General features: G+C 36.5%; 1 protein-coding gene across 1 annotated transcript in view; it reads left to right on the top strand.

Annotated features, from left to right (window-relative positions):
• The window catches only part of PolA1 (DNA polymerase alpha catalytic subunit), a 117,128-nt gene that overhangs the window by 46,113 nt on the left and 57,418 nt on the right, over positions 1-13,597 (top strand). Inside the window, exons 12-14 of the mRNA XM_081769986.1 lie at positions 898-1,102; positions 6,260-6,531; positions 11,674-11,790. Of these exons, the coding sequence (XP_081626112.1) occupies positions 898-1,102; positions 6,260-6,531; positions 11,674-11,790 (594 nt within the window). The remainder of the gene's footprint in view (positions 1-897; positions 1,103-6,259; positions 6,532-11,673; positions 11,791-13,597) is intronic.

Below are 13,597 nucleotides of genomic sequence, written 5' to 3'. Positions count from 1 at the left end.
ATGATGACTCTTCTGCTTGCAATTGTCTTATACATTATATAGTTCTATTTTATACATTAAGTTGGTCAGTCAGAAATTTCAGCCATAGTAATGAAGTTCTGTTGGAGAAAAAAGCATTCAAAATAACAGAAAAATCTTTCCCTGTTGAGAAGAAGTATGAATTCAAACCACGAATCATGCTTAAAATCCTCTGAAGAACAGGAAACAGAGACATCCATCTAGTTCGAGCGTACAGCTTGAAACTAGAATCAAATTTCGTGAGTAAAACCAGGGGCACACTCACGCGGGGTCCCCCAAACTTTTTAAATGCAACATACATTTGTACACTTTCATAATGAAACGATGCTTGTTGGGCAGAGAGTGATGGGTGTAACATTAAGATTTGATTTTATACTACATCTGTACTCTTTCTTTTCTCATTACAATCATTATCATCTTCTCGGATGAAGAATAACACTAGTTCGGTACTATATAGGCGTAGTTTCTTGTATCATTGGACCCCCGTCCAAACTCTGGACTCCTCTAGCAAGAATGTGTGGGTGCGCTCCTGCGTAAAATTATTTATTTATTTATTTTTTCAGAAAAGGGACCATTCATAAAAACCAGAACATTTATATATCAAAAAATGTTCTTGGGATATCGATATATCTGGTCAGCCCGCCCAGGTGTTCTGATAAGCCAGAAACTACAGTATGGCTGTACGAAACCAGTAATACATAAATACATGCAATTGAAATAAAGGAAGGAACCATTCAGGGAATGACTTGAAGAGTCTTATAAAAACAATGATATGGATTTCTTATAATAGTCTCATACTGGAACATTTTCAAACTGAGATTTTTGTGTATTTAGATATTCCTCTCATGTTTGATACTTTTCTTCATTGTTGAACCGTAGGCTGTAGCTGTGAAACCAGAAAACGTGGTGGTTTCGTCGTGTAAATCCCCTCCCCCGCCTCTGGTTGTGATGACGTTGAATATGCGAACAACAATCAACTCGAAGACCTCTCAAAATGAAATAGTGATGTTGGGGGTGTTAGTTCATAACAAATTCCATGTTGACAAGGCACCTCCACAACCGGCTTTCAACCAACACTTCTGTGGTAAGTAGCAAGTGGTTTTACTCAACTAGCTGAGCTAAGTTGACACATAATTATAAATAATAACTTGACTTAACCTTTTTGTACAATATATAATTTTCCCGCCGTTTCTTCAAACCAACTGACTAATTTTAGTCACATCTCATGTCGTCAACATGTTTCTGGGGTTGATTGGCCCGTAGATATGTTATCAATAACTCAAATATAAAGTCTTATAGTGTGTTCACTTAATAGGAGTGCAGTTCGGCAAATTTCTTTCGCTCCCATGGTGATTTTTACAACAGTATCTTTTGACCGCATTTGCGGGGTTGCAACGTTTTAACACCCACTGCGTTTGTTCCTTCTTCCCAATACTATGGTGGAGGCGCGGTGGCTCAGTGGTAGAGCGTTCACCTCCGGTGCTTGGGGTCCCTGGTTCGATCCCAGCTCGAGCCGTGTGGACTTTGTGGTGGACAAACACCGTGCTCGTGGGTTTTCTTGAGGTTCTCCCGTTTCCTCCCACTTTTCTTCATTCCACCATTTCACTCATTTCTCATTATCACCGTCTCCTTTAGCCTAACCGGCATAATCGTGGCACGAAAAACTTAAAGATTTCCAATACTATGGTTAATATGAAACAGATGTCAGCCAATGTAAAAACAAGGAAGCTGGTCTGGAAACAAGGAATCGAGCACAACTTAAATGACAGCATTTGGAACTGTGGCAACTGACTTCACACGGAGTTGACAAGCGTCTGTCAGTTACTTGAAATGAGGGTTCTAGTTGACCATTTAGCTATCGGGGGTGTTTTCCGCAAGATCCGTCTGGCGATGACTTATTTATGGACGAGCCACACACGTAGAAGGCAGCATTCTTTATATACCAACTGCACTTCGATTGAAGAAATGAACTATACTTTGTATCGCGAAGTAACTGAATTTCAACCAAACAATTTAAGTGTAAGCTGAGACTTTTGTCGGTAACTTGTTTCTAACTTGGAAACGTGTGTCGTGGCTTCCTGTAGTATCTTCTTGAGAGAAAAATATAAACAAACCCACTTCTCTAAATTGTAACGAACTAGGCTTTTTGGAAATGGTGCAGTGTATAGTTTATAGGTGCATATCACTGTTTTGACTAGTTGTTCTTCCTGTTAGTACAGGGTTCTTACTGGTCAGGAAAACTCAGGGGAAAAGAGTGGAAATCAGGGAAATTTTATAAAATATATTTTTTCTAACATTAATTTTTTCTACACCAATTTCAGCTTAGCCATACCTGTTTGGTTTTTGTTGCATTTTTTTCTTGTACGTGCAATATTAATGATCACAGTATGGGGCGTTGCTCAGATTTTTATGGGATGGAAATGGAATGTACGTATGAACAATTAAGTACTATTTGTCTCTGTAGAATAAATGTTCTCATATATAAATATTCGCCGTTATTTAATTATTTATATTTTAACATCATCCGACACCTGTCATGAAAGTCAGGGAATTTCCTGCTAAAGGTGAGGGAAAGTCAGGGAAATAGATTTCTCCAGATCGGTAGGAACTCTGGAGTAAAAGTTGGGGTAGATTTCGTGATAACTGTGATTCACTTTTCAGTTAGCTGAAGATTCTAAACATAAAAATCTGTGAAAAGTGTAAGTCCACTTGACACTTTATTTTTTAAGTTGACATCAATGTATCGGTGAACAATAGAAGAGTAGTTTCCGCAATGAACTAGTTTTTGTGCTTGAAGTATCGTACTTCTTTCCAAAAAGTCTAGTTCGTTACAGTTTTGGGAAGTGACAGGTTTTCTTTTCCTCTCAAAAAGATTCCACAGGTAGGCAGGACCCTTCCTAGATTTATCCAGTTTAAAACCTTTAGAAGCCCCCGACAAAGATGTCAGCGTACACTGGAATTGTTTGATTCAAGTCCAGCTACGTGATAAAGATGGGCAGTATATAGATGTATTAAACTGTAATCTCCTTAATGGAAAATAACATTCTTGAATGGATGGATCTGTAACAAATATGGTATTTTTCCAATGTGTGAATATTCAAAATAACACCAATATGTGGAATTTCTTGTACAGTCAGCGACATAAGTTCTTTCCGTTTGGTAACCTTATGAATAACTGTGGAACGTACGCAGTTTCACCGAGTTTCAAGGCTGGAATGTACAGAAAATTACATTCCTTTTAATTTACTGAAAACTGGACTCAATTGTCTTTCAATTCTGAAGTTATTTACGAAACTTATTTCATCAAACGGAAGGAAGTTTTGTTGCTGACTGTACTTTGAAACGAATAAAACTTCACTGAATTTCATTAAAATTATTAACTACATGCGTAAAAGGCTCTATTCAAATGATTAAGACTGAGGAAGATGGAGACCTTCATAGAAAATTCCAAATGTTAAATACATTGACATGAACAAGACGAGTCAAGTTATTATTAGTTATTACTTTATTTCATTTATAATAATTTAATAACATGATTCCTACTCGTGTGTTCACCATACAAGTGCTCTTGTAGTAATCGTTTGCTTGGTAATGATATTTTACCTAGTCAGCGCCATTGTATTATAATTGGAATATAATTGGTCCTTTGGTCTGAAGAATGATGAGATCCGAGAATGAGTTTATTCTTCCAGGGTCGAGTCTCATTGCGATTCCCCTGTTGAGGAGAAACAGTGATGGAAGAAGCTTTGATCTTAGCTGACTTCAGAGAAAATTATTTCTGTTGTGTACTCAGGGTAACCAAGCCAAAAGGTTTATGAAAAGAATAAGGAATTGGGCGAAGTATTTGTAATGTTGGATAGTCTAACGTAATGTGAGAAACTAAAAGTGATTTCGCAGTATTTCATTTTCTAGTATAAATACATTTAATTCCATTAGTTTATTGATTTTATTATTTATATGCATATAACAATGGACACAGCTTACGAATCCCTCTGTTTACGAACAATATCTCAGAGACAACATACACCTGTACCCACACAATTCAGCACGTTCAGTAGTGCTTTTGCGTGTTTGCCCGTAAAATAATCTGTTAGTGCTGTGCCAAAAGCTACTTTGTGTGTGTGTGTATGTGTGTGAGGGGGCTTCGTTGCAGAGCATTTGCCTCTGGTGTGTGAGATCACTGGTTCAATCCCCCCGGCCAAGTAAGTTTGTGCCTCCCACATTTTCATTCCACCAATTATTCCATTATCATTCACTTGGCTTAATCACCTGTCTTCCTCAGGCTAACAAACATAATCGTGGGACGTTAAAATGAAACATTAGCCTTCATACTGTTTCGTTTAATTGAGTATTACAGTTATTTGTCTTTAAAAAGGATAACCTTAATCTCATTCTATATTCTTGATCATAGAAAAATACTTTAAAAAAATAACAGTACCATGTTTCTGTTGCTGGAACAGATTAATTGTATTTACATTAAATGAGAAAAATGATTTCAGTTCACGAACAACTTTATAAAACGGATTAAGTTTGTTACCAGAGGGTCCACGGCATTGGGTTTTTCAAAAGTAACTGTCAGGCAGAATAATTTCTGAACTACCAATAACATTTGGAGTGAAAATGCGTCTTGTCTTATTCGAGTCTTCCTGTTTGGTTAACGTAGTGCACCGATACCAATAGACGGAAACTGGGTCCAATTTTTCTTTCTAGTAATTCGTGTTAGTGTTTAATTTCGTATATAGCTATTAGGGATTTAAGCTTTAAACGCCCATTGACACAAATGCTGTATCGGGGCTTTAAACCTCAATAGCTTAGCCCCTAATTAAGATCGGAAGATGACTTTGATACCAGTGTATTCCTGAAATATGCAGCTTTCCGCCGATGTGCATGTAGTATGGGGTACCACGGCGGGGGGAGCAAGTTAAAGTTTTTTTTCAAGTTATTTGGGGGGGGCATTCCTCTTTGGGGATACTCATAAAAATTAGTATGTGAAACAAGCCCTTAAATGATAATAGCCTGTATTTGTTGTTCGTGCTTATATGGGGGAGTAGGGAAGGGGCAAAGTTGACCAATTTTTGGAGCTTCAGTTTTTTGACCTAAATTGCATACATGTTTACGACAACATCAATAGCTCAGCCCCTAATTAAACTAGAAAGATGATTTGATACCAATGTATTCTTGAGGGATGAAGCTTTCCGCCAGTATGCATTTTCTATATATGGAATTTACCACGGCCGAGGGGAAAGGGGAGGGTGAAGTTCGTTTTTTTTGTTTCATCAATTTTCTTTCATCAAGTTTTGAGAGGCCATTCCTCCCTCTTTGTGGTACACCCATAAAAATCGGTATTGTATTGTAGCAATGGCTACCATTTTTAAATATTATTGCCTTCACATTAGCATTATTTTGTCAGCGTAAGGTGACTGCAAGGGTTGCCAGGGCCCCGCAAAGTCAATTTTTTCATGTTTTTAACACAGTTTTTTTTGTGTGTGTTTCTTCATCTTCTATTAATCTGGCGGGCATTGCACGAATCTGTGCTTTATAAGCTTTCCAATGGTGTATGAATCATGACTCTGTGATAATTAGAGGGGTCACCAGAGTCCCCAACGTGAGAGTCTACGATTTTGTTAAAATTCCTGGCGGGCGTCTAAAGGTTAATATATCAAAACAACAATCCACTCTTCAATTTCTTAATATATCCAACTAATAGTCTTAAACAAATTTAGAATACATATATATCTTCGAAACTGATAGAGTATATCTATAGAAGATTCTACCGTAATGTTTCTCCGCAGCAGATTGGAGTACTTAGCCTTAAATTTTAAACGAGAAGGAGCATCGATTAGCCCGTACTTGAAAGTATATTTGATATCTTGTTTTAATTTATTGCAGAAAACATTGTCAAAAATCATAATAATTCCCAAAAATGAAAGTTTATTTTCAATAAATAAATATATAAAGTGTTAAATGAATTGTCCTATTGTAGAATATTTCAAAGACCTGTTATATTTTTGGCAGATATGTTTCTTTTTTTCTGATGTAATTTATTTCAAATGATGATAGATAAGGTCACATTTTTCAGCAACATGTTAGAGTAGAAATCTTTCAGATTTTGTTGAAAAGAACTCTCTTCATATTTGTCCTAAAATCTAATTTTAATTTAGTGGTAATTTTACATCGTCTTAGGTTTTACATCGTAGAAATTTCGTGTTTCATACACTTATGAAGAATGTTTTATTTCCAGCTATAACTCGCCCAGCCGATGAGCTTTGGCCGTTTGATCATAAAGACAAGTTTTCAAAGTATAAAGCCACGAAGCTAGAGAAGATGGACTCTGAAAGAGCATTGCTTGGTTTCTTCCTCGCTAAAGTGCACAAAATAGATCCTGATATCGTTGTAGGCCATGATATTTTTGGTTTTGATCTCGAAGTGTTGATTCATCGAATAAACCAAAATAAGATTCCTCATTGGTCGAGACTTGGCAGATTAAAACGAACAAATGTACCGGTGGGAAAAGTAAGTGTATTTGTTATTCTTAATTGCTGTCTTTAATCAGTGTAAACTAACAAAAACTTTACTCACTTTGTGATGTGCTATTAAAGGCAACGCTTGTCTTGAAAGTTATTTGGTGTTTACAGTAATATTTAAAACTCGACAGCAAGTGAAAATAACAAGTGTTTTAGTAAAGAATTTTATTTATGTATTTGTATTCACCGTTCCTAATGCAAATATACTTCCTGTACTTGGAATCACTATATGGTCTTTCATTAGAGATGAGAAAGCGGTTGGAAACAAACACTTAAACAACATTCTTAGACAGCTAAAGGAATAGGAATTAGATTTCTGGGCTTTCGGCATCTATGTCTATCACGTATGAGGGTGATCACACTATCCGAGAGGAAAGGGGAGGAAGGAAGCGACCTGGAACCTATATGTTAGGAATTATCCCGGCATTTGCTTGATGTGAATGAGGAAAATCTTACTCACTAGGGATGTACTTGAACGTGAACCCACAAAATGGGGGTGATTTATATATTTCCTACAAGCCTGGGTCAAGGTAAGATCAAAACCGGTTACCAAAATTGGGGTCTCATGCATTTTGATTCGGGGCTAACACTTTACTCATTTTTATTAAGATCTTTAAGCTTGTCTACAAAGTCCGTTGCAACTATGAAAAATTTGAAACGGTGAGACAGATATGAAAACAGAAAAACATGTCTTTCATCATTTCAAAAGTACAACGTATCAAAGTAAAATAAATTGTCCCAGACGGAGTCCAACTCAAAAGTTTTAAATGGAAAGGGGAGCAACGTGCATATTGTATGAAAATTAGTGTTAAAGAAAATAAATCAAGTCTCTATTCTCTACGATAAGCCTGTACAAAATAGCGGTGGGTCAAAATATCAGTACAATCTTCATTGCAAAGTCTATGGCCACTCCTATGAATCTGAAACGGTGGTATAGGTATGAAAACAAAAACATGGATATGTTATTATTTCAAAAGTATAATGATTCAAAGTAAAAAAAAAAAAAAAAGTTTCAGGTTCCCTCGCAAGGTCCTAGACGGGATCCAACTCAAAATACTGAAATGGGAAAGGGTTCAAGTTGAGTATCGTATGAAAGCTGATGATAAGTGAAAGATGTTACACGTCTCGACTTTTGATGAGAAGCCTGTGTAAAAAGGCGATGGGGCAAAATGTGAACACAGGTGTCATTGAAGAGTTTATGCCCACTACTGTTAATCTGAAACTGTGAGGCAGGTGTTAAAAAAAAATAAAATAAAATAATAAAAAAAAAGACGAATGTTTCAACACCCGTGTTGACATTTTGACCCACCGCCATTTTGCACAGGCTTATCGTAGAGAGTCGAGACTTGATTTATCTTCTTTCATTTAACACTAACTTTCATACGATATGCAAGTTGACCCCCTTTCCATTTAAAAATTTTGAGTTGGACCCCCTCTGGGACTCTGCGGGGGACACTAGCACAATCCTGTTTTCATATCTGTCTCACCGTTTCAGATTTTTCGGGGTTGCAGCAGACTTTATAGACAGGCTTAAAGATTTTAATAAAAATGAGAGAAGTGCTGCCCCCAAGCGGAATACATGAGAGCACCTCAATTTTGGTCACTGGTTTTGATCTTATCTTGACACAAGCTTTCAGGAAATATATACATCACTTCCACTTTGTGGGTTCAGGCTCAAGTACATCCCGAGTCAGAATGGCTGTCCTGGAAAAGCTTTATACTTTTTAGACCGAGTGTTCCCACCTGGAATCGAACCCAGGTCTACTCGCATCATTAAACAGCTAAAGATTCACAATTATGTGATTTACTTCCTCTTATGGACCAAATACAAAGGTTTTCATAGAAGAATTGGCGTCCAGAATCTTGTTAAAGGAGTGTACCTCTGTTTTCTTGTATATTAAGTATAATTGTAAAATCTTCACGTTAAATAATAATAATTGAACCTGTGTAAAATAGTGGTTTAACCGAAAATAATTCAAAAGAGAGAAGCACAGCCTTAAAATTTTCCGTTCTATTCTGCATATTATTTTTACAGAGCTTATATTTGGCAGCTAATACAGTAAAGCTCTCAATGTGTATGCTGCACTGTAGATTGGTATTAGAAGATGAGATTTATTTTGCAATTTGTTTTTTACTTATGTTGTGGACCTAGATTGGTTACACCACTATTACACCCAGTTCCACTGTTGTACACTTTACTACAGGGTGTTTCAAAACAACGACGACAACGTTTGGGAGGTGATTCCTGACACCAAGATAAGGCAAAAAGTATAGACTATCGTGAGTGCACAAATGCTTCCTTTCGGAGTTATAGGCTGCCGAAAACATGAAATAATAAACTTTAAAGGCCCGTAGTCTCAAAACTATGGGACCTACCGTAGTCAGGTCAAGATTTCTAATACGTGCGCTATCTAAAAATACATGTTTCAGAATCCTAAGAAATCACGTAGCAATTTTTATAGTGGGAGTCTGGCTACGGGCATATAATTTGAAGTACTCTTCAACTATCTCTATAAAAAATTGTTGCGTGTGTACCTTAGGGTTCTGAAACATGGATTTGTGGATAGGGCATATACTAGTTCCTAAGTGAAGTTTGGACCCGACTACGGTAGGTTCCATAGTTTTGGAGCTATGGACCTTTAAAGTTCATTTTTTCATGTTTACGGCAGCCTATAGCTCCGAAAGGAAGCATTTGTGCACCCACTGTGGTCTATACTTTTTGTCTTATCTTAGTGTCAGGAATTACCTGCCAAACGTTGTCGGTGTTGATTTAAAACACCCTGTATATTATTATCATCGTCCTTTATTCAATTTTTTCGAAAACAAAAATACATACCGTGCACGATCTACCTACCTTTACCAAACTTTAGATGGAAATGGAGGCTTTGTGGCTGAGTGGTAGAACATGTACCTCTGGTCCGTGGGGTTCCTGGTTCGATTCCCGGCCAGTTCGTGGTGAACCATGTCGTGTCCGTGGGTTTTCTCGGGGTACTCCCGTTTCCTTCTACATTATCATTCCACGAATTCTTCCATTATAATGGACGTTAAACTGAAAGATTCCGTTTCATTTTAAGATGGAGGCAAGTCTTGACTTCCTTAGTACTGATGTGAAATATTTTCCTGTACGGACGTTTGGTTTCCGTGCTGAAATATGGGGTTTAGACTTGAGTCAAATTTTCGCGAATCATTTCAAGTGATTTCTGTTTAAAACAACATTTCCCGGAAAGTAAGTGGAATAAATCGTGTAAAAAAGATTAAAATGTTAAGTAAACACAAATTTTACTTATTCTACCACGTTGTTAGCGTTTAACGAGGAAAAGAAACTTCTTCAAAACGAGACACGTGCCAATCGATATATATCATTTAACTGATGAGCGTAAATCCTGATGCGTAGATTTCGAGAAGGTCGAAAAAGCGAACTAAAAAGTGATTCTGTACGATAACTACGCCAGTAACCAAGATTTTCATTATTCGACTCCAAAATGACAGTATACAGTATGGTTCATGAAACATAGTCCAAAATTAACTATAATATTTTCAAAAGATATGGTAAATATTTATCGATAGATCACATCCAGCAGGGGGGGCACGGTGGCTCAGTGGTAGAGCGCTTACCTCTGGTACGTGAGGTTCCAGGTTTGATCCACGGCTGAGTAAGTTTGTGGTAGACGATATCGTGTTCGTGTGTTTTGTCGGGGTATTCTCGTTTCCTTCCACAATCATATTGCACCAATTATTCCATAATCATTCACTTGCCTTACTCATCTGTCTCCCTTAGCCTAGGGACGGTAAACTGAAAGATTTCATTTCATCATATCGAGCTGATCAATATAACAGTTCTTGAAAGTCAATTCCCGTGCGTAGTTTTCCAGAAAATAAGAGAAAAGTAATCGTTCGTTACCAGGCTAATTCAATTGATAGTTTTCTCTTTGCTGGAATAGGTCACTTATGTATTCATGTACTATATAATATACATTCTTGAAGTAACAGATTATATCTAGTAGTGTTTGATTTCTCACATTCTTAACAGATTGTATCTGGTTCATTCCTCACATTCTTAAGTAACAGTTTCTATCTGTGGTGTTTAATTTCTCACATTCTTAAGTGACAGATTGTACTTGTGGTGTTTGATTTCTCACATTCTTAAGTAACAGCCTGCTTCTGTTGGTTTGATTTCTCACATTCTTAAGTAACAGATTGTATCTATTGATGTTTGATTTCTCACATTCTTAAGTAACAGCCTGCTTCTGTTGGTTTGATTTCTCACATTCTTAAGTAACAGATTGTATCTGTTCTATTTGATTTCTCACATTCTTAAGTGACAGATTGTATCTGTGGTGTTTGATTCCTCACGTTCTTAAGTAACAACCTGCATCTGTTGTTTGATTTCTCACATTCTTAAGTAACAGTCTGCTTCTGTTGATGATTGATTTCTCTTAAGAGTGGCAGGTGCTCGTAACAGTTATACATATACTACTAACATTGATGCACTTACTGCTACTACAGATTTAGTTGAATCAATGAAGGACGATTTTTTGCCGCAATCGGGAAACTTTCGTGTATTTTATACAAATGAAACCGTACTCACTGGCGCGCCGTATCACAAAGCATTTTCGTCCATTTTGCGAAACAGTTATGTCTGTGAGCTTTTGCGGGGTTTTCTAATTTTCTCCTGTGTCTTCTTTAATCTGTAGAACATAACAACATAACATGGGACATTCATCCAACGATTTTTTTTCATTAAATAATAATAAATGATATAATACGAACTTAATTACAAAGTATGTTTTTAGTAATTACTAACTACTAATAATGGCGTTAACTCGTGTCGTGGGCATTTGTCAGACTACTTTAATTACGAGGCAGTAAATCCTGATCGAGAAAACTATTGACCACCCATTGCACTTATATCATTGCACAATTGATATCTTCAAGTACGATAATATTAATACCAAATAAGCAGTCTTTTAGTAGAAATATATTGTGGCAAGGTAATTTACGAATAATAAACACCAAATTAAATTTTGTTTTTTATTTTTATTTAGTTATTATTATTTCTTTATTATTTTATTTGTTTATTTTATTTTATTTATTTATTTATTTATTTATTTTTTTGCTGTATTCCTTTTAGGCGAAAGGCTTTGTTGAAAGAAGTGTCATGTGTGGAAGACTTGTTTGTGATATAAAGATTTCGGCCAAAGAGCTAATTAGAGCAAGGAGTTACGACTTGGGAACACTTTGTCAGCAGGTTAGTATATGTAATAAGGAAATTTCCTTTCTCTGTTGTAACTGTTATTGAGGATATATATATTCGATTCACATCAACGATTATACTGTACAACAAATTTTCAACTTTTTTCTCTTTCCTGAAAGAGAATGACTGATTCCTATAGAACTTTTTTATGCTGATTAGAGTGATGTAACTGGAATTTCTGTATCAGCCTCCAATTCTGAGAAATAGCCAATTAAATTTTTAATATATAATATGATTAATATGCTAGGTTAAACATTACAGAGCTCGTAAAGACCGTCTAAATTTTGAAGGAACCGCATGAAATTGAAAGGAAACATTGCAGAACAAATTCCTACTAATGCCTGACTGTGTGTGTCTCAAGTGGGCATTTGTGTCCTGGATTGTCGTTTAGAAAAGCTGGCGTTATGCAATTGTATGTACAGTTTGAACGATTTTGTGACAAAATTGCCTACCTCCAGGGTTTTGTTCCCTTGGGAAAGATCGTATGGGTATCTTTACGCTAAGATGAAAATTATTATTATTTTTTAAATTTGATGGACAATTGATATTATCCACACACCTTATAGTTACATTACAATGAATCAAAGGCCTAAATGTAAATGTAATCATTAACTTAAAATGCACATAAAATATGTAATCGAAACAAAATTAGTGAAACACAACATACAGAAGTGAAATAAAATAAGAAAACTGTCTTGCTTCAGAAACGTTCTTATCAACACTTCCTTTTTTAGGCACCCTCATGTTCTCGTTCTCTTTGCGTGGTCCAACAATAGTCAGCTAGCATAGAGACCCCCTCACATTTCCCCGAGTAACTTTCTACTAGAACACGAATTGTTTGATGAAATATTTAACCGTGTTTATCTCATACTGCACCTAGGTTCTCGGGAAAGAAGTCCTAGTGGCTGTGGAGGAGATGAAGTTTCAAAGACATGTTGCAACTCATTTCTTGAAAACTCAGTATCAGTTCTTCAACAATTGGGACATATTGTTCAGATTTTCTGTTTCCCAGAATAGAATTTACCATATTCTTCAGTGCAAGCCCCGCTCTTCTCTCGTTTTCGCTAAGGGTTTCGTCGAATTGTGGATCTTTCCTCACTTTTCGTATTTCTGGTCCAACGAATATCACTTCCTTAAGCTTTGCATCTCCGATGCGGGATAATGGTGCCTTCAGATAACGGAAGTCACCGCCCTCTTTATTTAGAGGTCTGACGAAAATATTCATTAATCCTAACTTTATATGTAATGGTGGTAAGTACATATTCTGCTGTTCGACAAGAGATTCGTAACTAACACCTTTCTGTCCAGGGGTCAAAAACTTCCTTGCAGGCCATCGTTTTACGTTGTAGTGTTAATATTTTGCCCTGCTGTCCCATTCGCACAGAAAACAATATTTCGTATACCCCGATTGCATCCCCAAAAGCAGGCCAAGAACTTTTAAGATAATCACAAATGTGCCATGGATGTTCCGCGTACTCAAGTTTTTCAAGTGAAAGCTTCATATTTCCGTGTGTTTCTTTCATATCTACAGCATAAGCGAAAGAAATAGTAGGGTGACTATTTCCATTGTGTAATAGCATGGCTTTTAGACTGAATTTGGAACAATCAATGAATAACTGCCAATCACTCATATCGTAGTCAACGATTAATGCAGACATGAATCCACAAACATCTGTATAGAACAGCAAACCTTCGTGAGAATCGAAAAACTTCACAAGATCACATCTGCGAAAGCGATACATAGTTACTTTTGTGTTCTTCTCTAAATGATTCCACTCTTGTAGTCTCGAAGCTACTAGTT

This window comes from Thermobia domestica, chromosome 8 (genome assembly GCF_964235325.1).
Source record: "Thermobia domestica chromosome 8, izTheDome1.hap1.1, whole genome shotgun sequence".
NCBI classification, from domain to species: Eukaryota; Metazoa; Arthropoda; class Insecta; order Zygentoma; family Lepismatidae; genus Thermobia; species Thermobia domestica.
The sequence above is the reverse complement of the archived record's forward strand: the minus strand, read 5'-3'. Positions and strand labels throughout refer to the sequence as shown.